Source organism: Apteryx mantelli, chromosome 4 (assembly GCF_036417845.1).
Source record: "Apteryx mantelli isolate bAptMan1 chromosome 4, bAptMan1.hap1, whole genome shotgun sequence".
NCBI lineage: Eukaryota > Metazoa > Chordata > Aves > Apterygiformes > Apterygidae > Apteryx > Apteryx mantelli.
In genome coordinates this window covers 1,000,443-1,018,220 of record NC_089981.1, presented here as the reverse complement: position 1 = coordinate 1,018,220, position 17,778 = coordinate 1,000,443, and the positions used below count along the sequence as shown (strand labels likewise).

At 70.9% G+C, this 17,778-nt stretch overlaps 4 protein-coding genes across 12 annotated transcripts; 1 reads left to right on the top strand and 3 right to left on the bottom strand.

The window, feature by feature from the left end:
• Positions 1–896: 896 nt before the first annotated feature.
• Positions 897–2,319, bottom strand: TMEM216 (transmembrane protein 216). 2 transcript variants are annotated; one of them, XM_067295370.1, is made up of 5 exons: positions 2,296–2,319; positions 2,093–2,194; positions 1,879–1,971; positions 1,455–1,656; positions 897–1,291 (listed from the first exon to the last, which is right to left on the bottom strand). In XM_067295370.1, the coding sequence occupies exons 1-5, from the start codon at positions 2,306–2,308 to the stop codon at positions 1,276–1,278; spliced, it is 426 nt and encodes a 141-aa protein (XP_067151471.1). In that variant the 5' UTR covers positions 2,309–2,319; the 3' UTR covers positions 897–1,275. The 2 variants fall into 2 exon arrangements, with proteins under 2 accessions (XP_067151471.1, XP_067151472.1); XM_067295371.1 differs by having other exon boundaries at positions 897–1,288.
• A 774-nt stretch (positions 2,320–3,093) lies between these two features.
• Positions 3,094–7,044, bottom strand: TMEM138 (transmembrane protein 138). Its single transcript, XM_067295786.1, has 5 exons — positions 6,999–7,044; positions 5,645–5,902; positions 5,373–5,544; positions 3,836–3,911; positions 3,094–3,631 (listed from the first exon to the last, which is right to left on the bottom strand). Exons 2-5 carry the CDS (start codon positions 5,770–5,772, stop codon positions 3,519–3,521), a joined length of 489 nt encoding a protein of 162 aa, XP_067151887.1. The 5' UTR covers positions 5,773–5,902; positions 6,999–7,044; the 3' UTR covers positions 3,094–3,518.
• Positions 7,045–7,112: 68 nt separating this feature from the next.
• Positions 7,113–11,111, top strand: CYB561A3 (cytochrome b561 family member A3). 6 transcript variants are annotated; one of them, XM_067295783.1, is made up of 6 exons: positions 7,810–7,948; positions 8,576–8,781; positions 8,858–9,066; positions 9,158–9,312; positions 9,930–10,086; positions 10,307–11,111. In XM_067295783.1, the coding sequence occupies exons 1-6, from the start codon at positions 7,875–7,877 to the stop codon at positions 10,328–10,330; spliced, it is 825 nt and encodes a 274-aa protein (XP_067151884.1). In that variant the 5' UTR covers positions 7,810–7,874; the 3' UTR covers positions 10,331–11,111. The 6 variants fall into 6 exon arrangements, with proteins under 6 accessions (XP_067151883.1, XP_067151885.1, XP_067151886.1 ...); XM_067295782.1 differs by lacking the exons at positions 7,810–7,948; positions 10,307–11,111 and adding an exon at positions 7,113–7,212 and having other exon boundaries at positions 9,728–10,058; XM_067295784.1 differs by lacking the exons at positions 7,810–7,948; positions 10,307–11,111 and adding an exon at positions 7,274–7,441 and having other exon boundaries at positions 9,728–10,058.
• A 711-nt stretch (positions 11,112–11,822) lies between these two features.
• Positions 11,823–17,706, bottom strand: TKFC (triokinase and FMN cyclase). 3 transcript variants are annotated; one of them, XM_067295777.1, is made up of 18 exons: positions 17,625–17,706; positions 16,679–16,866; positions 16,098–16,287; positions 15,905–16,015; positions 15,640–15,821; positions 15,308–15,386; positions 14,854–14,943; positions 14,562–14,596; positions 14,401–14,485; positions 14,231–14,320; positions 13,979–14,095; positions 13,641–13,760; positions 13,359–13,496; positions 12,850–12,956; positions 12,624–12,727; positions 12,505–12,538; positions 12,294–12,383; positions 11,823–12,099 (listed from the first exon to the last, which is right to left on the bottom strand). In XM_067295777.1, exons 2-18 carry the CDS (start codon positions 16,682–16,684, stop codon positions 11,947–11,949), a joined length of 1,731 nt encoding a protein of 576 aa, XP_067151878.1. In that variant the 5' UTR covers positions 16,685–16,866; positions 17,625–17,706; the 3' UTR covers positions 11,823–11,946. The 3 variants fall into 3 exon arrangements, with proteins under 3 accessions (XP_067151878.1, XP_067151879.1, XP_067151877.1); XM_067295778.1 differs by lacking the exon at positions 17,625–17,706 and having other exon boundaries at positions 16,098–17,060; XM_067295776.1 differs by lacking the exons at positions 12,624–12,727; positions 17,625–17,706 and having other exon boundaries at positions 16,679–17,059.
• Between the last annotated feature and the right edge of the window lie 72 nt (positions 17,707–17,778).

Genomic DNA, 17,778 nt, shown 5'->3' with positions numbered 1-17,778 from the left:
GCTAAGAGGGTGAGTGCCAGGGGAGCTCACAGCAGAAGCGTTGTTTTTTACTTAATGACACAAATTTTTAGTTTCTTTCCGAATAGTGGGGAAAAGTGCAGAGCAAACCCCGATTAACCACCCAGCGAGGTGCTGCCCCTCCTGCTCGCAGTGACTAGATTTGTTTGTCTTTCTGATAGGTTGGAAATTGTGTAATAAAATTGATGACGTTGTCAATCTTTTATATGGCGCTGTACGGCTCTTCTCTTGGGTTTCCTTTGTAACAAGTTCTTCTAATAATAAATGGGGTGTGAGTGTTTTATGGACCCTGTGTGGCGTGAGGCTGTGGGGGGAAGGGAAGGGCAGCATGGGAGACTCCCTGGGGTGCTCCCGGCACCCGGGTGGGTGCTGACGGCAGGCTCCGACATGAGGGATGAGCACAGCTCCCTGCTAATGCAGGTGACTCCCAGGCCTGGCTTATTTGTGCAGCTAGGGACCAGGGCGACTCATAACGCCGCTGCCTGCCGCTCCCCAGCAGGAGTGGAGCAGGGCTCGGGGCTGCACCGGTGCCCCCGCGGGGACAGCGCTCCTGTTTGAGCGGCCGGTACCGACGCGCTGGGGCTACCAGAAGCGCAGGCAGGGTGGTACTTGGCCTCTAACATGCCGGAGGGGTTTCTGCGCTGGTCCTGCAGGCACGTGGCCACGCAGGCACACGTGGCCTCTCTGCCCCCTGCGCTGGCTCCAGGCAGCGCCGTGGGGCAGCCATGGGGGGGGGGAGTTAGCGCAGGCAGCGGGGTGCGGCACAGGAGGCTCGCAAGCACTTCGTGTCCGGCCTGCTGCCCTGGGGGAAGCTAGATGCCCAGGCACCAGGTAAAAATAAATATTTATTGGAAAATAGTAAATTTTTTTGAGGATGCAGTAGAAAAAAATAATTCTCCATATCTCAAACTGACCTGTGCATCACAAGCCGTGGGGTCCGGGTGCCGCCGCGTGGGGCTGGAGTGCCGGGCGGCAGCAGCGTGGGCGCTGCCCGGCGAGTTACCTGCACGTGCCGCAGGCGGAGCGGAGAGGAAGGCGCAGGGTGGAGGCTGCCCTGCCCCACGAGGCCGAGCCGCGGGTGCCCACCAGCGCCAAGGTGGGCTCAGCCCAGCGCCCGGAGCGGAGCCAGCCCGGTGGCACGGTCCCGTTCCTCCCGCCGCAGCCAGCCCGGGGCAGGGCGCGCACTGGGCGAAGGAGCCACCGGCGCAGCCGCAGGCTCCCTGCCGCCCCTCGTGCCGTCCCGTGTGGCGCCGTGCCTCAGTACGAATCCCTGCTGCAGAGAAGGGGAGACGGGGCTGCGGCGGCAGGCGGCGGCAGGCCCCCGGGCCAGGGTGGGGGCTGCGCCCCACGGCTCGCCCTGCCCGGTTCCCCCCGTGCCGGGGGGTTCTTTCCCTCCCTGCACCGCGCGGTGCGGCTTCCGGTGGCCGCCGCCGTACCTGGAGAAGGAGACCAGCGTGAGGATGCCGAGCAGCAGCTCTGCAGCGTAGAAGACCAGGAGGATGGCACTGAGGATGGCTTCCAGGCGCAGGGCGTAGGTCTGGAGCAGCAGGTAGTAGGCTGCCATCGTGGCCGCCGGGAGGGTCAGGGCCAGACTGATGGAGAGCAGCACCTTCCGCTGGCACAGGTTGCCCTTCGACCCTGCGCAGCGCACCGTTACTGCGGCCCCCACCTCCGCCTCACGCAGCGCAAGGGGAGCGAGGTCCCCCCCAGCCGGGGCCGTGCTCACCTGCGGCCAGGACCCCGCCGTGGGGGGGGGGGGGGGGCCACACAGCAAACGGTGCTGCCGCAGCCCCAGCGCTTACCCGCCGGGGCGCTGAGCAAAGCCCGGCCACCGGCTCAGCCCTGGCCACCGCGACTTACCGAAGAAGATGCGGGTGGCCTCAACGCCCAGGTAGAGGAAGAGCAGGAGCACGTCCAGCGCCAGGTTGGCGGAGGGGTAGGGCAGCAGCAGCACTGCGGGCACAGCCGCCGCCGCCCTCAGCGCTGGCGCCGCCGCGGCCCGGGGGTGTCGGGGCCCGGGGGCGGCCCGGGGGCGGCGGGGCCGGGGCGGGGGGGGGGGGGGGGCCGGGCTCACCCTTGTAGACGAAGATGAAGGCCTCCAGGAGGAAGTAAGTGGCGCAGTACCAGCCGTTGAGGAACAGCAGGATCTGCAGCGGCGCCGAGGAGAGCTGCCGGCCTGCGGGCGCACACCGGCCGTCGGCGGGGGGGGGTGGCCCGGCCCCCCCCCCCCCCCCCGGTCCGACTCCCGCCGCCCCCCGGCCCCGGCCCCGCACTCACTCCTGGGCGCCATCTTCCATCTCCATGGAGACCGGCCACAGCCGCCCTCGCTGCCGGGAGTGCTCGGAGGGGCATGCGCCAGGCCGCTCTCTCCGCCCACCTCTATGGTCGAGGAGGACTGGAGGGGGCCTCCCATCGTCCGCGGGTTCGCGGCCCCGGCCCGGCCCTCGGGGCTCGCCGCGGCGCCGGCGGCTGCTGGCGGCAGGACGGGGAGCCCCGGCCGCCCTCCAGGGCCCCCTCTGTTCAAGCGCTTCCTCCTGGAGCACAAAGACTGGCAGGGAAACTGTGTTTTCACAGGTGAGCAGCTGGCCCCTGCGTTCCCCCGGCCACCCAGAGCCGCTTCCCTTCCTGCTCTCACGTGTCCTGCAGCCCTTGTCGCCAGCCCGGACGCGGGGAACCTGCTCTTGTGCCTGGGGACGGGAGCGCAGAGGTCGCATCTCGCCAGCTCTCGGATACGCACCGCATCAACCACCCTCCCAACTCTGCACAAGACAGCTCGGGGACAAACCAGTGCCACCCGGAGTCCACGCTGCTTCTATGTCCGTCTGAGGGTCCCCAACTGGGACCCGTGGCCTGCACGACCCTGTGGGGGTGCTGCAAGGTGCAAACAGGCCCAGTTTTGTGGCTGAAAACACACTGTCTGTGTGTTACTGTGCAAGCAACGGTATCAGTTCAGTTCTCTCCGTAACAGTCACCCACGAAGCTTGCCGTCAACGTGGCATCGCAGTCCAAGGGAGGAAAAGAAGAACAGGAGAGGCCCAGGGGTGCCTGCGGCACACACAGACACACGACAGCCTCTGGAAAACACAGCCAATTTATTTCTTTACAATTTACAAAAACTCCCAAGTCCCAGCAGGGGATGTAACGCCAGGACAGAGCCCGGCCGCTGGAGGGCTGGGCCCGCCGCGTGCATCCTGCGGCTCCTGCTGCCACTGGAGCACGAGCCGCGCTGGAGCAGGTGGAAGGACTGATCCCCGGGAGGAGAAGGAAGAGGAGGAACATGGCTGGGCTGGAGGCACAGGGCCAGGACAAGCCCTCTGGCCTCTTGGATCCCTCCCCGACGAGGCAGCAGCCGGGCCCACGGACGAGGAGGAACGGAGGGGACCCCAGCGGAGCCGGCACGGGCGAGCGCCGATCCGGCGTGCGAGGGTGTCGCTCGGCGCAGGAGCTGCCTGCGGACGCCGAGGCGAGGCAGCGGGCAGCTGAAAGGCCGAGCAGAGCCGTCAGCCGCGGAGCTGAGCAAACTCCTTGCGCAGCCACAGCGAGTCCTGATAGAAGAGGGGGTCGCCCAGGCGCACCGCCGTCCTCTTGTAGAAGTAGCAGTAAAGCACGGCCGCTGCGGGGGGAGGGAGGGAGGGAGGGAGGTGAGGGCCGCGTCCACCCCCACCTGCCTCCCTCCGGAGTCAGGTCCCACAGGCTCCCAGACGGGGTCCCGGTGCCTCCAGGCACCCCGGTGCGGGTGCCAAGCTGCGTGCCCGGTTCGGGGCTGCCCCAGCACGGCCCGCGAGGCAGGCAGCACCCCGCGACGGCGAGCCCTTACCCAGTCGCTGGAAGACAAAAAGCGTCTGCAGGCCTTCGGTCCACACGAAGCGGCTGGAGTCTCTCCACCGCAGGTTCTGAGGTGGGCAAACGCACATGGCGGGTGTCAGCGCCAAGAAACAAACTGCCCCGGGGGCCACGAGAGCTCAGCACCCTGCACCTCCGGCTCCCCCAGCCCGGGGCGCTGGGGATGCCAGCGGGAGAGGGCTGTCCCCGCGCCCCGAGGACCGTGGCTGCCTTGAGGCTCTCCCCACCGGGGGAGAGCGAGGTCCTTCACCGCCCGGGCAAGGACCCACGGGCAGGGGGGCTGGCTCCGAGCAGCAGCCTGCGGCCGGGGGCAGCCCCCTGCCCCAAAGGTTAAGCGGCTCAGGGGATTTCGACAGCGAGCCAGGACCTCTTCTAGCTTCAGACTTCGGATCCCTGCAAATCCCTGGCAAGCCCCTGCCCGGACGGCGTGTGGGCAGCGCAAGCCCGGCCGTGCGCTCGGGCAGCTCCCAGCCCTCGAGCACCGACTCTCCCGGGGAACCGGAGCGCTCCCGGGAGCGGGGTGGCGACGGCACCCTCGGAGCTGGGGCGCTGCCCTGCCCCGCGCCCGGGAGAGCTGGGGCTACGCAGGGGGGTGCTCAGGGGCCGGGGGGGGGCTGGGGGCTGCTCCTTTTGGGGTCTGGTGCCCGGGACAGAGGGGGGCTGAGGAAGGGGCGGAAGGGGAAGACGCTTCTCAGACGAGCAGGGAACCCTGGCAGCTCGCTGTGCTGCCAGATACCCACAGACGGGAGGCTGCTGGCAGCGTCCGGGCGCTGGCATTTGCTGGGGATTAATCCCAGGTAATCCCAGGTGCTGCTGTCACGACCTTCAGGCTGGGGATTACCCAGGGCAGCGTGTGCCAGAACAGAGCCAGAGCCAGAGGGCTTTCTGTGGGGAAAGAGGATTGTCCAGCAGGTCGACGGGGAGGGGGCTGGGATGCGGCAGGGAAGCGCCGAGCAGGCCCTCAGGCTGGTCCACGCTTCTCGCAGCTCGGCGCCTGCCTCTGAAACGACCTGCCTTCGCCTCCTGGGCTGAGCACGGCTCCGGAACGTCTGCTGCGTCACTGCCGCAGCCTAAAAGCCCGTGACTGCGGCCGGTGGCAAGTGTGCGATCGCACGGGGACAAGGAACCGTGAGGAGGGGGGTCGCGGCCAGAGGCTAAGAGAAGAGCTCCCCGTCTCTACTGCTAAATCTCCCACTGCTCCTGCCTTCACTGCCCTCTTGGGAGCAGAGGGTTTACCCGGAGACACTCACCCCCCTACGGAAAAGCTGCTCACACAGACTAAGTCTTTCCCAAATCACCCGGGAGAGCAGTTGTTTCCAACCTGTGCGGGACAAAATGCGTGGTGGGAGGCTCCTGCCCTGCCCTGACGCCCAGCACAGCGGAGAGGGGCTGAAGGGAGCCAGGGGTCATGGCCGGCACAGCAGGGCGCCGGGGCCCTGCCTGCGCGCCAGGGCCCTGCCTGCGCGCCCTCGGGGGGAAGCGGGCAGCCCGGGGCCCAGCCATGGCCCTACCATGAGCCAGACGTGGAAGGAGATGCTGAGCGCCAGGTAGGCCGCTGACAGGACGATGGTCCCCTTGAACTTGTGAAAGAGGAGGTTGACCAGACCGGCCTGGAAGACGAAGGTGTTGAAGAACATGAGGAAGATGATGATGACGTTGAAGAGAATGGCGATGTCCTGGATACTGCAGGAGGGCAGAGACGTTGTAAGCACCCTTGCGGTACACGGGAGACCCCCGCCCTCCCATGCCCCCGCTCACCCCGCTAGGTCTGCCTGGCACTCACATGAAGAGGACAAGTTGGACAGCAGGAGCTGTGCGGAGCAGCTCAGAAAAGGAGTTGACAAACAGGTCGTAGAAAAGCAGCAGGAACTGCAGGAACAGCACCAGGCTGTAGTTACTGGTCTGGAGCATCTTCCTTCGCCAGAGGTGTGAGCCCTCAGCCCCGGCATCCCAAGCAGCAGGGCCGGCTCATGCTCCGGAGCCGAGGGGCTCAGCGTCGCCTCTCGTACCACAGCCTCTCCCTACAGCCAGGACCTGGAACCTAGAAGGGAGCAGAGACACAGCTCAGCAGGGCCGGACACAAACCCCACAACTGAAAGAGAATTCAGCTCTTCCTGCACCCCACCGTGAGGAAATCCAAAGCACATCCGAAGAGGAGCCTGCTGGTTTCTGCACTTCTGCAGCCAGGCCCAGCTCAGGGAACAACGTGCCAGGCTCCTCTCATGCTGCACATACATAGCAACGAGCGTCCCAGTTCTCTGCCCCAAGCAGAGACACCCACAGGTTCCTATGCAGAGCCGTGCTCCTGCCCTTACTCCGCAAGCTGGGGCTCTTATGAATGAGCTGTCTCCCCTCTGCTTTCTCTCACCGTGCAGCAGACTCAGACTGAGTCTCTCTCTCCCACTCTTAAGCCTTACAGCAGCCCCTAATCTCAGGGAACAGATAGAAGGAAATTCAGGGATGAGGAAGATGCATGAGCCCTGGGGCAGAAACCGGAGGACAGTCCAGGCAGGTTGTTCACCCTTGTCATGGTGGACAAGCGAGTGGAAGCCACATCCCACAGCCACAGACAGCCTCATGGGCAGTCCAGGGCAGGCCACGCTAGGGGAGCAGGTTTGGGCATGCTGTGACCCAGCATCGCTCTTTTTCGCTCCACCCTTGGACCCTGCACCCAGTCCGAGGCGGCCGGTCAGAGAGCGCCGAGGACAGGGCGAAGCAGCAGGGCTGCCTGGGGCCGAGCGAGGGGACGCAGCCCCCCTGCACGGCTTTCCCACCGCCGACAGCCAGGCCAGGGCCTGCGCCGCTCCGAGAAAGCAGCACGTCGTCCCCGAGGAGCACGGGTAAGGCCGACGCCTGGCCGCCACGCAGCCGTTACCCCCCCCTCCCCAGGGCTCCCCAAGCCCCGGGCTCCCCCGGCGGCCCCTCGCCCACCTCCCCCCCCCCAGCGCCTAAGCAGGCCGCAGCGCCCCCGGGCCTCCTGCCCCCAGGCCCGCTCCCCACGGCTCTCCCCGGCCCCTGCTCGCCGGGCCGAGGTAGGCCGCAGTACCCCCTGTCCCCCGGGCTGCCGGTGCCGGTGGTGCCGCCATCCCCGTGTCCCCCGTCCCCGCCGGGGCCCCTGCGAGCGGCGGCGCGCCCACCTGCGGCCGCCATCTTCCATCTCCATGGAAACGGCCCAGCCACTGAGGCGACGGCGGAAGTGAAGGGGCAGAGGAAGCGCGCGGGCACCGCTCTAGCCGCGGTTTGCCACGCGCTCTGTGGCGGGGGGGGGCGGCGGGCGGTGGGCCCGGGGCGGCACCGAGACGACCGGCTAGAGCGGCCGCGAAGGCCCGGCATGCCCCGCGCCGGCCGGAGGTACGGGGCCGCGGCGCAGGCCCAGCCGGGCGCGGGCGCGGGCCCGAGGCCGCCGCGGCCCCGTCGCGGGCTCGGGGGGCAGCCGTGGGGCCGGGCGCCCTGTTCCTGCGTGTGGGGGGAGCCGTGGCGCCGGGCGCCGTGGCGCTGGCCCGGCGGTTTTGAGGACGTGGCCCTTGTCGTCCCCCCGTTGCGCGTGCGCGGCGCCCCGGTGGTGGCGGAGAGGGCGGAGGTGCGAGGCGCCGCTCTCCCTGCAGCAGCGGGGGCTGCTCCGGGCGCTGCTTCCCCGCTTGGCTCTTGGTGACGCCGGGAGCCCCGGCGGCGTCCAGCTCCTTCCCCTTGGCGTGAGCCTGGCCCGCCTGGCGCGTTGCTCGGGTGTCGCGAGCAGCGCCGCCGGGAGCTCTGCGAGGCCTCGGCGGCAGCGCGTGGCCCAGCTCGTGATCCCCCGTGCTGCGTGGGCGCTGCGTGGGCGCTGCGGGCGGGCGGTGACGCCCGCTGCCAGCGCGCTGCCCGGCCACGCGGAGCCTCGTGCTCCCCCGGGGCGGGCAGAGCCGGCGGGGGCCGCCCGGGCAGGCCTGTCGCAGCGCATGTGAGCATCCACCCTGCTAGGGACGGGGCTGCCCCCCACGCCGGCACGGGGCAGAACTCTCTATTTGTGGAGGCAGATGCAAAACGCTATGCAAATGGGCAAGGGCCCCGTCCCTGTCAGTCGCCCGCTCACCCTGCGCGGCCCCTGTGGGTGAGAGAAGCGCCCCGAGGGCAGGGGCCCTGCCAGCCTCTCCCCGCACCCCAAGGCAGGGCTGTGGGGCTCCGTGGGTGACACCGGCGGGGCTGGCAGGGCCCCCGACCCTGGCGGAGCAGGTGGGGTGAGGGCTGGCATGGCAGGAGGAGGGGCAGGGGGAGATGGGGAGCAGGTTGGGACTGCGTGAGCCCGCCGCCCCGGTGTCGGAAGTGGGGTGCAGATGTGTGGGGCTGGCAGAGTGGAGGTGGGTGCTGGGGGTACAGACCTGGGGGTTTGGGGGAGCAGGGACAGGACCCAAATCCCCCCACCGCCCCGGCGAGGCCCTGGCCGCTGGGCTGCGCACCAGTGCAGCACGACAGAGCACTGCCGGGGGCACGTGGCTGTGTGTCACTCCGCGTGCGTCCCCTGCCGAACGGCCCTGGGTCCCGGGCATCGTCCCCCGGCCTGGTCAGCGGTGGGGCTGGCGGCCGCCCCTTCCTTGCGGCCTCCCTTCTGGGAACGGCGCTCAAGCGGCCAGTTCCCCTTTCAGGCTGGCTCCTCCCCGGTGGGTGCCTGTCGGCAGGAGAGCGCCGGCGTGGGTGCACAGCCCCGGCAGAGGCTCAGCGGGCACCTCGCTCTCCCCAGGCGCTGTCCCTCCGGAGCAGGGATGCTGGAGCTGCCCTTCCTGCCCTTCTGCGCCCTGCTTGGCGGCCTGGGCGTCGCGTGCGTGGCCTTCGTGAGCGCCTGGTGCCAGCAGTGGCGCGGCGGCTTCGCCTGGGATGGCAGCGCCCGGATGTTTAACTGGCACCCGGTGCTGATGGTGACGGGCCTGGTGGTGCTGTACGGCGCAGGTGAGCGGGGTGGCGCGGGCAGGGCAGGGCCGGGCCGTGGCACCCCTCGGCCCCGTCTGACCTCCGGCCCCCGCAGCGGCCCTGGTGTACCGCCTGCCCTTCTCCTGGCGCGGCCCCAAGCTCCCCTGGAAGGTGCTGCACGGCGCCCTGGCCCTGGCGGCCTTCTGCCTCGCCGTCCCGGGGCTGGTGGCCGTCTTCAGCTTCCACGATGCCCGCGGCACGCCCAACATGTACTCGCTTCACAGCTGGCTGGGGCTGGCCACCGTGCTGCTCTTCTCCTGCCAGGTGAGTGCCGCGCCGGCCCTGCCGCGCCGCGCCGCGCCGTGCCCCGGCCCCCGCACTGCCTGCTCTGAGCCCTGGCCTCCCGTCCCTGCAGTGGCTCGCCGGCTTCGCCTCCTTCCTGCTGCCCTGGGCGCCCGCCTGGCTCCGCGCCCTCTACAAGCCCGTCCACGTTTTCTTCGGCTCCACCATCCTCATGCTGGCCGTGGCTTCGTGCGTGTCGGGCATCAACGAGAAGCTCTTCTTCAGCCTGTGAGTGTCACCGCCTGGGATGTGGCCGGTGGGGGGGGGGGGGGGGGCGTGCGGGGCCCTCCGGACCAGGCTAGGGGAAAGGCCTTGCAGGAGCAGAGGCCAAGAGGGGATCGGGCCCTTCGTCATCTCTCGGTGCCAGCAGAAGCGGCACCGAGTGACACTAGGCGGCGGCAGGGGCAGACTAACGGAAGCGGTTTCCCCCTTAGCATGGGGTTAACCTGCAGGACTCCCTGCTGCAGGACGCCAGGGTGGATGGTGGTTTCTGTGGGCTTAGGTGGAGGCTGAACACCTCCAGGAAGGCTCCTGGTAGGTCTTAAACCCCTGGCCACCACCTCTGGCCTGGGCTGCCCCGGGGCTGCCGCGTACACCCACCCGCCTCCCTAGGCACCTGCTGCTGGCTGCTCCCTCCCTGCAGGGGCACCTGGAGGAGGCCGGGTGTTCAGCACGGGCCGGGGGACAGATGGGCACAGGGAGGCCCCGGAGCAGCGTTACCGGCCATCAGGACAGCGGGGTCGTTCCCGTCACGGCACGAGAAGCCGCCACGTCGCAGCCGAGGGTGGCGTGTGGCAGGGCTGGGCTGCCCTGGGCGAGGTGAGCGTTGCCCTTCTCTTCCAAAGGAAAAACGGGACAACGGCGTACGCCCGTCTGCCCCCTGAGGCCGTCTTCGCCAACACGCTGGGCCTCCTGATCTTGCTCTTTGGGGTGCTGGTGCTGTGGGCCCTGGCCAGGCCCGACTGGAAGCGCCCGGAGGCCGACTCGGTGGACACGCGCCAGGTACCACCTCTGCGGCGCCGCCGGCCGGGGCTGCGGCGGGGCACGGGTTGGATGCGGGGCGCCGCACGGCACGGGGCGCGGGGCGGCTTTGGAGAGCCGAGCTCCGGGACGCGTGTCCCATCGCAGCTCCGGCAGGCGGGTCCCCCGGGGGCGGGGTGGGACGGGGGGGGTCCTGCCAGGGTGGGCAGGGGTGCCGGGCTCACGGCCGCTCTTCCCGCAGCCCCTGCTCAGCGCCGAGCGCTGACGCCTCCGCAGCACCCCGCGCTCCTGGGACCGCCGGCCCTGAGCTCTCCGATGCCTTCGCTGCTCTGCTCGCCATGCTCTCGATCCGCTGCCTTCCCCTCGCCAGGAGCTCCCGGTGCCCGCGGGAGGATGGGGGGTGGCTCCCTCGCGGCAGAGACGTCGTCCCTGCAGAGGGCAGGCTGTGCCAGCGGGACGGACCCAGGCCCGGGCCGCGGCCTTTGCCTCCCCCGGGGCCTCGGCCCCTTGCCTGCCTCGGCGATGGCTGCTGGGCCGCGCGGGGCGAGGGGCGTCGCGACGGGGACAGAGCCACGTGCAGCGCGAGCATTCCTGCCGCCCCGTCCTCATCGTCGCCCAGCACGCCGAGCCGGCTCCTGCGGGGCCCGGCCGGCCCCGGAGCCTGGGCCTTGGCCCGCGCCGGGATGGCTGCCCCCGAGCCGGCCCACGGAGCCCGGTCTGGGCCCTGTGTGCAGGGCCGGACCTGTCGGGGCCATGTCACGTCGGGCGCCACCAGCGGAGCGTTCCCGTCACACGCAGCACCGCGTGGGCGCCCCTGGGCCCGGAGCCGTCCGGCTGCCCCGTACGCGTTTGCTCAGCCCGGGGATGGAGAGGAGCAGGTCCCGGCCCGCTGCCACGGCTCTCGCGCCGTGCCTTGTCGGGCTGCTCGCGTCTCCCCGGCCAGCGGCTCCTTGCCCCTTCCCCATCTGCCCCGCGGGGCCGGGTGGTGGGAGCAGTCCCTGAACGTCACGGCGGAAGGGTAATAAACCACTGGCTTTTGCAACGCACCTGCCGTCGCCTCCTTTGGCGCCACCGGGGCCGCGGGAGCGAGGGCGGGAGCGATGGGTGCCCGGAGAGCGGCTCCTGGTGCTGCACCGCCACTGGGGCCGGTGCCCGGGCCTGGCCGGGGGGAGGCAGGTGGGGAACCGGGGCAGAGCTGAGGCATCTCTAGCCGAGCTGGGTGCCGTGTTCCCCAGCAGACGTGTCCCCTCCGGTGGGGGTGGTGGGGGGGGGGGTTGGCTTTCTCTGCGCTGCCCCCCGTGCTCGTACAGGCCCTCCCCTCTGCTGCCGGTAGCTGGAGCTCCCCCGGCAGCCGGGGCTCAAGCAGGCCACAGCCCTGTGCCTCCCCCAGGCCCCTGTGCCCAGCGTGGCCCCTCCATGTGGCTCCCCCCCCCCCCCCCCCCCCCCCCCGGTGCCGTGGGACCAGCACAGATCGGCCCAGGGCAGGCGCTGGCATAAGCCAACGCTTCCGGGCTCTGCCCCCGCCCCAGTTCCCGTTTTGGCCTTTTTCGGAACCTCCTCCAGGCCTCGTGCCTGGAGCCGTGTGAGCCCTGTGGTTTCCTCTCGCAGCACCCAGCCAGGGACCGTTCGCGAGGGCTCGTGGATGGCCCGGCAGCTTCCTTCCTCTCCCCAGCAGTCACGCTCATGCCGGAGCGCGGAGCCGACTGCACCCCCTGGTCCCGTCCCCCTCCTCGTGGGGACAGATGCTCTGGGCCAGGTTAGGGGGACCACGAAGGGTTTATTGGGGATGCGCGGGGAGCGCTGTCTGATCTCCCGCCACCCCCAGAGCCGGGGGGCACAGGAGGGGCTGCCGGGGCGGGGGGGGGGGGGATCGGCCGCCTCTCAGCTTTGCAGCCCCTCCAGCACGGCCCGCAGCACGGCCGCCGCCGCCACCGCCCCGGGGTCCGGCTGCAGCAGCTGGGCCGAGCTGATGTAACTGGCTCTGCCGGCGCCAGCTTCCATGTGCCTGGTGGCCTCCGCCGCGGCCTCCGCGCTCTGCCAAGGAGACGGGGCCCGCTCAGGACACACCCCGGGCTCCCCGCTCCTGCTCCCGCACCCGGTGTTTCCCAGCCTGGATATACTGTGCGTCCCGGCAGCCTGGCACAGCAATTCCTACGCTTGCCCTTGCCGCCTCCGGGCCTGCCTTCGGGCTGCCCTGCTCTGGGCCCCCCCCCCCCGCACCCCCGTACCTGCACGGCGGCGCCCAGCACCTGCAGCGGGTTGGCTCCGGGGGCGCGCAGGCCTTGCAGGACCTCGCCGGCGGCGCACAGCGAGTCCAGCTGGGAGACGAGGGGAGGGCTGAGGAGCAGGGCCGCGGGCAGGCCGGCCGGCCGGTGGCCTCCTCGGCTCGGGGCGGGGGGTGACTCCGCGCCCCGCGGGCCCGGCGATGGCAGCACTCACCATGGTCCTGTCGCCTGGAGCGGCTCCTCCGTACCTGCACAGGGCGCAGAGCGGTTGGCAGGGCAGGGGCGCGGGCGCAGTCCCGCGGAGGGCCCACGGCCCGCGCCCCCTCCGCTCACCGCCGCACGGCTTCGATGCCGGCGTCCGTGGCGTCAGCCCAGGCCGGGAGGTCGCCGCGGCGGTGCAGGGGCTGGGCGGCTGCCGTCAGGAAGAGCCCGTAGAGCTGCGGGCACGCCAGCCCCGTCGGTGCCCGTGGTGGCTAGGGCCGATGGCCCCGGTCCCGCGGGGACGACAGGCCTGGCCCAGCCCCACTGCTCTCCCCCCGCCGCGCGGCCCTTCACTCACCACCCCCGAGGAGCCGCCCATCTCCTGCAGGAGCAGGTCGGCCAGCGCGGAGAGGAGCTGCGCCGGGGCTGCCGGTGGCGGCCGGGCACGCACCCACTCCTGGATGGCTGCAGGGACACAGCGGGGAGGTGGCTGGCGCTGAGACCCCTCGGGGCAGCTGGAGGCCCCCCCCCCCCAACTCCTCTAGGGACAGCCAGGGATCCCTCACTGCCCCCGGGGGCAGTTGGGGACCCCTGCCCCTCCTGGGTGCAACCAGGGATTCCCCGTCACCCCCGAGGGCAGTGCCACTGGGAGCAGGGCAGGGCGCAGGGACACCTTGGGACCCCATCCCCCAGGAAGGGACGGTTCAGGGAGAGACCCCCATTTCCCAGCTGAAGAGAACAGCTAGGGGGGTCCCTACTCCCCGGGAAAGGATGTCCTGGGGGGTGTCCCTGCTCCCTGGGAGGCGGTGGCTGGGGGAACCCTCTCCCCACGCGTCCCTGGGCCGGGGCCGGGTGTCGGTACCCCACCTCGGGCGGCCCGGGCGTGCGTGTGGCCACAGTCCCCGTCGCCCGCAGCGCGGTCCAGCTCATTGAGCTCGTCCTCCAGGGCGAGCAGGGTGCTGCACACGCGCTCCAGGACCAGCTGTGCCCGCTGCCCGCCAGTCCCTGCAGAAGGGAAACGTGAGCCTGTGCCTCTGCGTCCCACCACCCCAGTGCCCAGCAACACGAGGAAACCTGCCTGCCCTCGTCCCCAGGAAGAGGTGGTGATACCAAGGCACGGGAAGGTGACAGTCGCAGGGCTGCCCATACCCGTGCCGGTCGCAGGCTGCACTGTCTCCGCTTCCTCCTTTGGCGCTGGCACCTCCTCTCTCCGGCTCATTGCAGGTGCTGCAGCCAGGTTGGGCCAAGCCATGGCCGTGGTCTTGGCATCTAGAGCAGCGAAGGGCGAAAGAGGTGAGCGACAGCTCTGCAGGACCCTGCCGGCTCCTCGCCACCTCCTCCTGGCAGTGCTGCCCATGCTGGCAACCAGGCACTGGTCCTGCACGCCCACCAGGCCTCCTGGGACACCCCCTTGTCCCCGTGCCTGGGAGGAGCCCTGGCCCACACGTCCCTGTCCTGCGCTCACATCCCTGCCTGTGGACACTCACCGATCAGCCTCAGGAGCTCCTCGTCCACCAGCATGAGGGTGAGGGAGACACCGGCCATCTCCAGCGCTGTCATGAAGGAGCCCACCAAGGCCCTGGCGACGTGGACGCCTCGGCTCTCTGCGGGCACAGGGTGGCCGTGAGCGGGCTGGGGGAGGTCCCTGGGAGCAGAGAAGTCGGGCAGAGCCAGGCAACGGTGCCCTGGGACCCCCTGCTTCCCCCCCATCCGTCTCCATCCTGCTCAGCAACACTCACCCAGGCTGCGCACGGCTGCACCGGCCACGATGCCCAGCTCCAAGTAGGACAGGCCGCCCAGGTTGTTCACCACCAGCACCACGGAGCTGCCTGGAAAGCAGGGAGCGCAGTGAGCCCCAGGCCTCGTGCCTGAGCGGGGGCCAGGCCGTCGGAGGGCCAGGGGGACTCACCGGGGCTCAGGGGCAGGCGGGAGGCGTTGGAAGGGTCCGTCATGTGTGTCAGCATGGTCTCCACAGCCTCGTCTGCCGACACCACCTGGGGAGAGCAGGAGGCTGTGAGCGGAGGGTGGAGGAGCACGAGGGGAGGGGAGGCGTGATGGGACCGCGCTTACCTTCATCCTGCGCACACCCGCTTCGCCGTGGATCCCTGCAAAGACAGGGCAGCGTCACCCTGCGCCTGGCTGCAGCCGTCCCGTACCCACGGGCACCACCTCTCAGGCCAGCTGACACCCACCCCGTGTCCCCAAGGCCAGACTGTCTGATGCCATGGGTGCCACCAGGCATGCAGGCGCGGGGGCGCTCAGCCCCTGGCCACGGGGGTGACGGCCAACAGCCAGGCACGGAGAGACGTGCCGTGAGCCACGCAGGCCCGGGCACAGGAGGGGACAAGCAGCACCTCCTCACCCAGGCCCAGCTCCATCTCATCGTGAGCCAGCTGGAAGGTGGGCTTGGATCCAGGGACGCTGCATGGGGACAGGCTGAGGCCCAGGGTACCTGCACGGGGAGGGAAGAAGGAAGGGGTTAAGCACGCTGGTTCCTCAGAGCGGTGGCGGGAGACGGACAGCCGGGCAGGGGCCACGGGAGGGCTGCCAGGGCCGGCCCTGCCCCAGGCACGTGGAGCGCGTGCAGGGCAACCCTGCGCCGGGCTGAAGTCCACCCCGAGCTGGTGTCTCTCATGTGCAAACCGCCACTGAGGAGGGAGAGGGAGGGAAGAGGCTGCCAGCCTTGCGGAGCCGGGGCGGGATGGGGCCGGGGGACAGGGCAGGTCCCAGATGCACTAGCGTCCTGCTCTGAGGAGCACCAGCCCCGGGGCTCGGGAAGCCAGCGACGGCCGAGGGACGGGGTCCCACGCACGTACCCATGGCTTTGGCAGCTGCCGACACCGTCTTCACGATCTCGTTCAAGCTCGCCCCCGCCTCGGCCAAGGCCCCGGCCACCTGCAAAAGGGCAGCGCTGAGCAAGGGCCGCGGCCGCTGCACCCACCGGAGCACCGCACCCGGCACCCTCCCTCGAGAACCCGCAGCCCCCGAGGGATGCAACGGGGGCTCGCGGCACCGCCGGGAGCCCGCAGCCCTGGGCTGCACCCCAGCGCCTCCGCCCGCCAGCTGCGGCTCTCCGGTGCCCGGGAGGGGCCGGCACGCGGCTCCGCGCCAGGGTTTGGGGAAAGAGGGGCGCTGCGGGGCGACTCGCCTTGTGTACGAGCACCGTGCCGCACAGCCCGCGGCGCCCGGCCTTCTTCGGGGCGGCGAAGGCGCTGTCGTCCCCCACAACCACCATCTGCACGGCGGCCCCCTCCGCCCGCGCCCGCTCCAGCGCCAGCCCGAAGTTCAGCCGGTCCCCGGTGTAGTTCTTCACGATCAAGAGGGTCCCCGCTGGGGAGGGAGGTGGTGCGGAGGTGAAGCTGCGGTGGCGGGTCCCCTCCCGCCGCACCCCGCGCCCCACCACGCCGCCGAACCTGCGCCAGCCCGCGTCACCGCCCGGATGGCTGCCAGGATGCTGCCCACGGCGGGGGAAGCGAAGACAGCGCCGGCCACCACTCCGGTCAGCATGCCCTTCCCGATGTATCCTGGCGAGCGGGACAGAGGGGTGCTTAGGAGCACACAAGACGAGAGGCAAACGAGCTCCTGGGCAACGCCACGGCCGCTCACCGGCATGCGCGGGCTCGTGGCCAGAGCCCCCTCCGGAGAGCAGAGCCACGCGGCCCCGGATGCCCTCCAGGTCGGCTCGCAGGGCCACGCGGTGTCCTTGCAGGAGCCGGATGCCAGGGTTGCAGGCGACCAGCCCTGCCAGGGCATCATCCGCACAGCTGGCCACCGAGTTCACCAGCTTCTTGGAGACCTGCGCGGCAGAGAGAGGAGGCAGCCACGGGGAGCGGCACAGGGTGACGGCGGCCGGAGCGCTGCAGGACGTAGGGACGGGAGGGGGCCCCCCCCCAGCCCTCGTGGTGCTGGACCCCACCCCACCCAGGCCAGGGAAGGGAGCGGGGTGGAAACCATGCCTTTTCGGGATGGGGCCACGTCGCACCGGCCGTGGTGCCGCTCCTCCAGGCTTGGCTTCTGGCACCGGCACCCGGCAGGGTGAGGAGGAAGGTCTCTGCTGCATAGCGCGGGCAGGGCCTTTCCTCAGCCCCGGCCCCCCCGTGTTCCCCTGGGCCTGGTCCGGCGGCACGGCGGCGACAGGGAGGCTGCTGCGCTGCACCCGGGAGAGCGCAGCAGCTTCCCGGGCTCACCTCCATGTGGGCGGCGTGGGCTCTTGCGGAGCAGCTCCGGCAGGACGGGCTCAGACCCCTCCGGCTCGGCCACGCTGCAAAGGTGACAGGGAGACGCGGCGGCAGGCACGGAGCAAAGCCTCTTCGGCTGGCTCTGCTGCCCCGGCCGCGACGAATCCCCCGCGCAGCCTTCAGCCGGAGTCCAAACTCTGCCGGGAGACGCGAGGGGCAGGAGGAGCAGGGGAGGGCAAGGTCCACCCGCAGGGACAGGGACAACCCCGTGGCCCGGCTCCGGGCGGGCAGAAGGATCCCTTCACCATGGCCTTGCCCAGGGAGAGACCCCCAAACCCTGCGCGGTGCCAGCGGGGTGATGCACCAGGGGGGCCTGGAGGGGCGCAGGCAGAGGGTCCCTCCCGGGGGGACACGGGTGGCTCCGTGGGGTGATGCACCGGGGGCGCCTGGAGGGGCACAGGCAGAGGGTCCCTCCCGGGGAGGGGGGGGACACGGGTGGCTCCGTGGGGTGATGCACCAGGGGCGCCTGGAGGGGCGCAGGCAGAGGGTCCCTCCCGGGGGGGGGGGGACACGGGTGGCTCCGTGGCGTGATGCACCAGGGGCGCCTGGAGGGGCGCAGGCAGAGGGTCCCTCCCGGGGGGACATGGGTGGCTCCTTGGGGTGATGCACCAGGGGCACCTGGAGGGGCGCAGGCAGAGGGTCCCTCCCGGGGGGGGGGGGGGGACACGGGTGGCTCCGTGGGGTGATGCACCAGGGGTGGCAGCGGGGGGGGGGGGGGGGGACCGGCACAAGGCGCCTGCTGAAAGGCAGAGCGCTGGGCTCAGTGTCCCCCAAAGCAGCGGGAGGCTGCCCCAGGGGGTCTGCAGGGTGCAGCCCCACAGCGGGGACCCCCTCACGGCGGGGCGGCCCGGCCCCCCTTCCCGGCGCAGCGCCTCCCTCCCGCCTCTCCGCGCACCTCCCGCTCTTCTGCTCCGCCGCGGTCCTCCGCGCCGCGCAGAGCGGCCCCGCGTGCCCCCTTCCGGTGACGTCGCGGGGCGCCCCGCGGGCCTCCCGCGCCGCGCAAGCGCGCGGGCGCCTCTCTGGCCGCGCGGCGCGGCGGCGTCCTGCGC

Excerpts from the sequence above, each read along its gene's own strand:
- TMEM216 (XM_067295370.1), bottom strand. Across the intron at positions 1,972-2,092 it reads CTTCATCTTCGTCTACAAGG|TGCTGCTGCTGCCCTACCCC; the intron begins GTGAGCCCGGCC and ends CTGTGCCCGCAG. Across the intron at positions 1,657-1,878 it reads GGCCACCCGCATCTTCTTCG|GGTCGAAGGGCAACCTGTGC; the intron begins GTAAGTCGCGGT and ends TGCGCTGCGCAG.
- CYB561A3 (XM_067295779.1), top strand. The coding sequence starts at position 7,875 with ATGCAAAACGCTATGCAAATGGGCAAGGGCCCCGTCCCTGTCAGTCGC. Across the intron at positions 7,949-8,575 it reads ACCCTGCGCGGCCCCTGTGG|GCGCTGTCCCTCCGGAGCAG; the intron begins GTGAGAGAAGCG and ends CGCTCTCCCCAG. Across the intron at positions 9,313-9,727 it reads GAGAAGCTCTTCTTCAGCCT|GGGCACCTGGAGGAGGCCGG; the intron begins GTGAGTGTCACC and ends CCCTCCCTGCAG.
- TKFC (XM_067295778.1), bottom strand. The coding sequence starts at position 16,551 with ATGCAGCAGAGACCTTCCTCCTCACCCTGCCGGGTGCCGGTGCCAGAA. Across the intron at positions 15,822-15,904 it reads GGTGACGCGGGCTGGCGCAG|CGGGGACCCTCTTGATCGTG; the intron begins GTTCGGCGGCGT and ends CTCCCTCCCCAG. Across the intron at positions 13,497-13,640 it reads GCAGCCTGCGACCGGCACGG|GGACTGGCGGGCAGCGGGCA; the intron begins GTATGGGCAGCC and ends TCCCTTCTGCAG.
- TMEM138 (XM_067295786.1), bottom strand. The coding sequence starts at position 5,772 with ATGCTCCAGACCAGTAACTACAGCCTGGTGCTGTTCCTGCAGTTCCTG. Across the intron at positions 3,912-5,372 it reads CCTTCCACGTCTGGCTCATG|AACCTGCGGTGGAGAGACTC; the intron begins GTAGGGCCATGG and ends TGCCCACCTCAG. Across the intron at positions 3,632-3,835 it reads TTTTGTCTTCCAGCGACTGG|CGGCCGTGCTTTACTGCTAC; the intron begins GTAAGGGCTCGC and ends CTCCCCCCGCAG.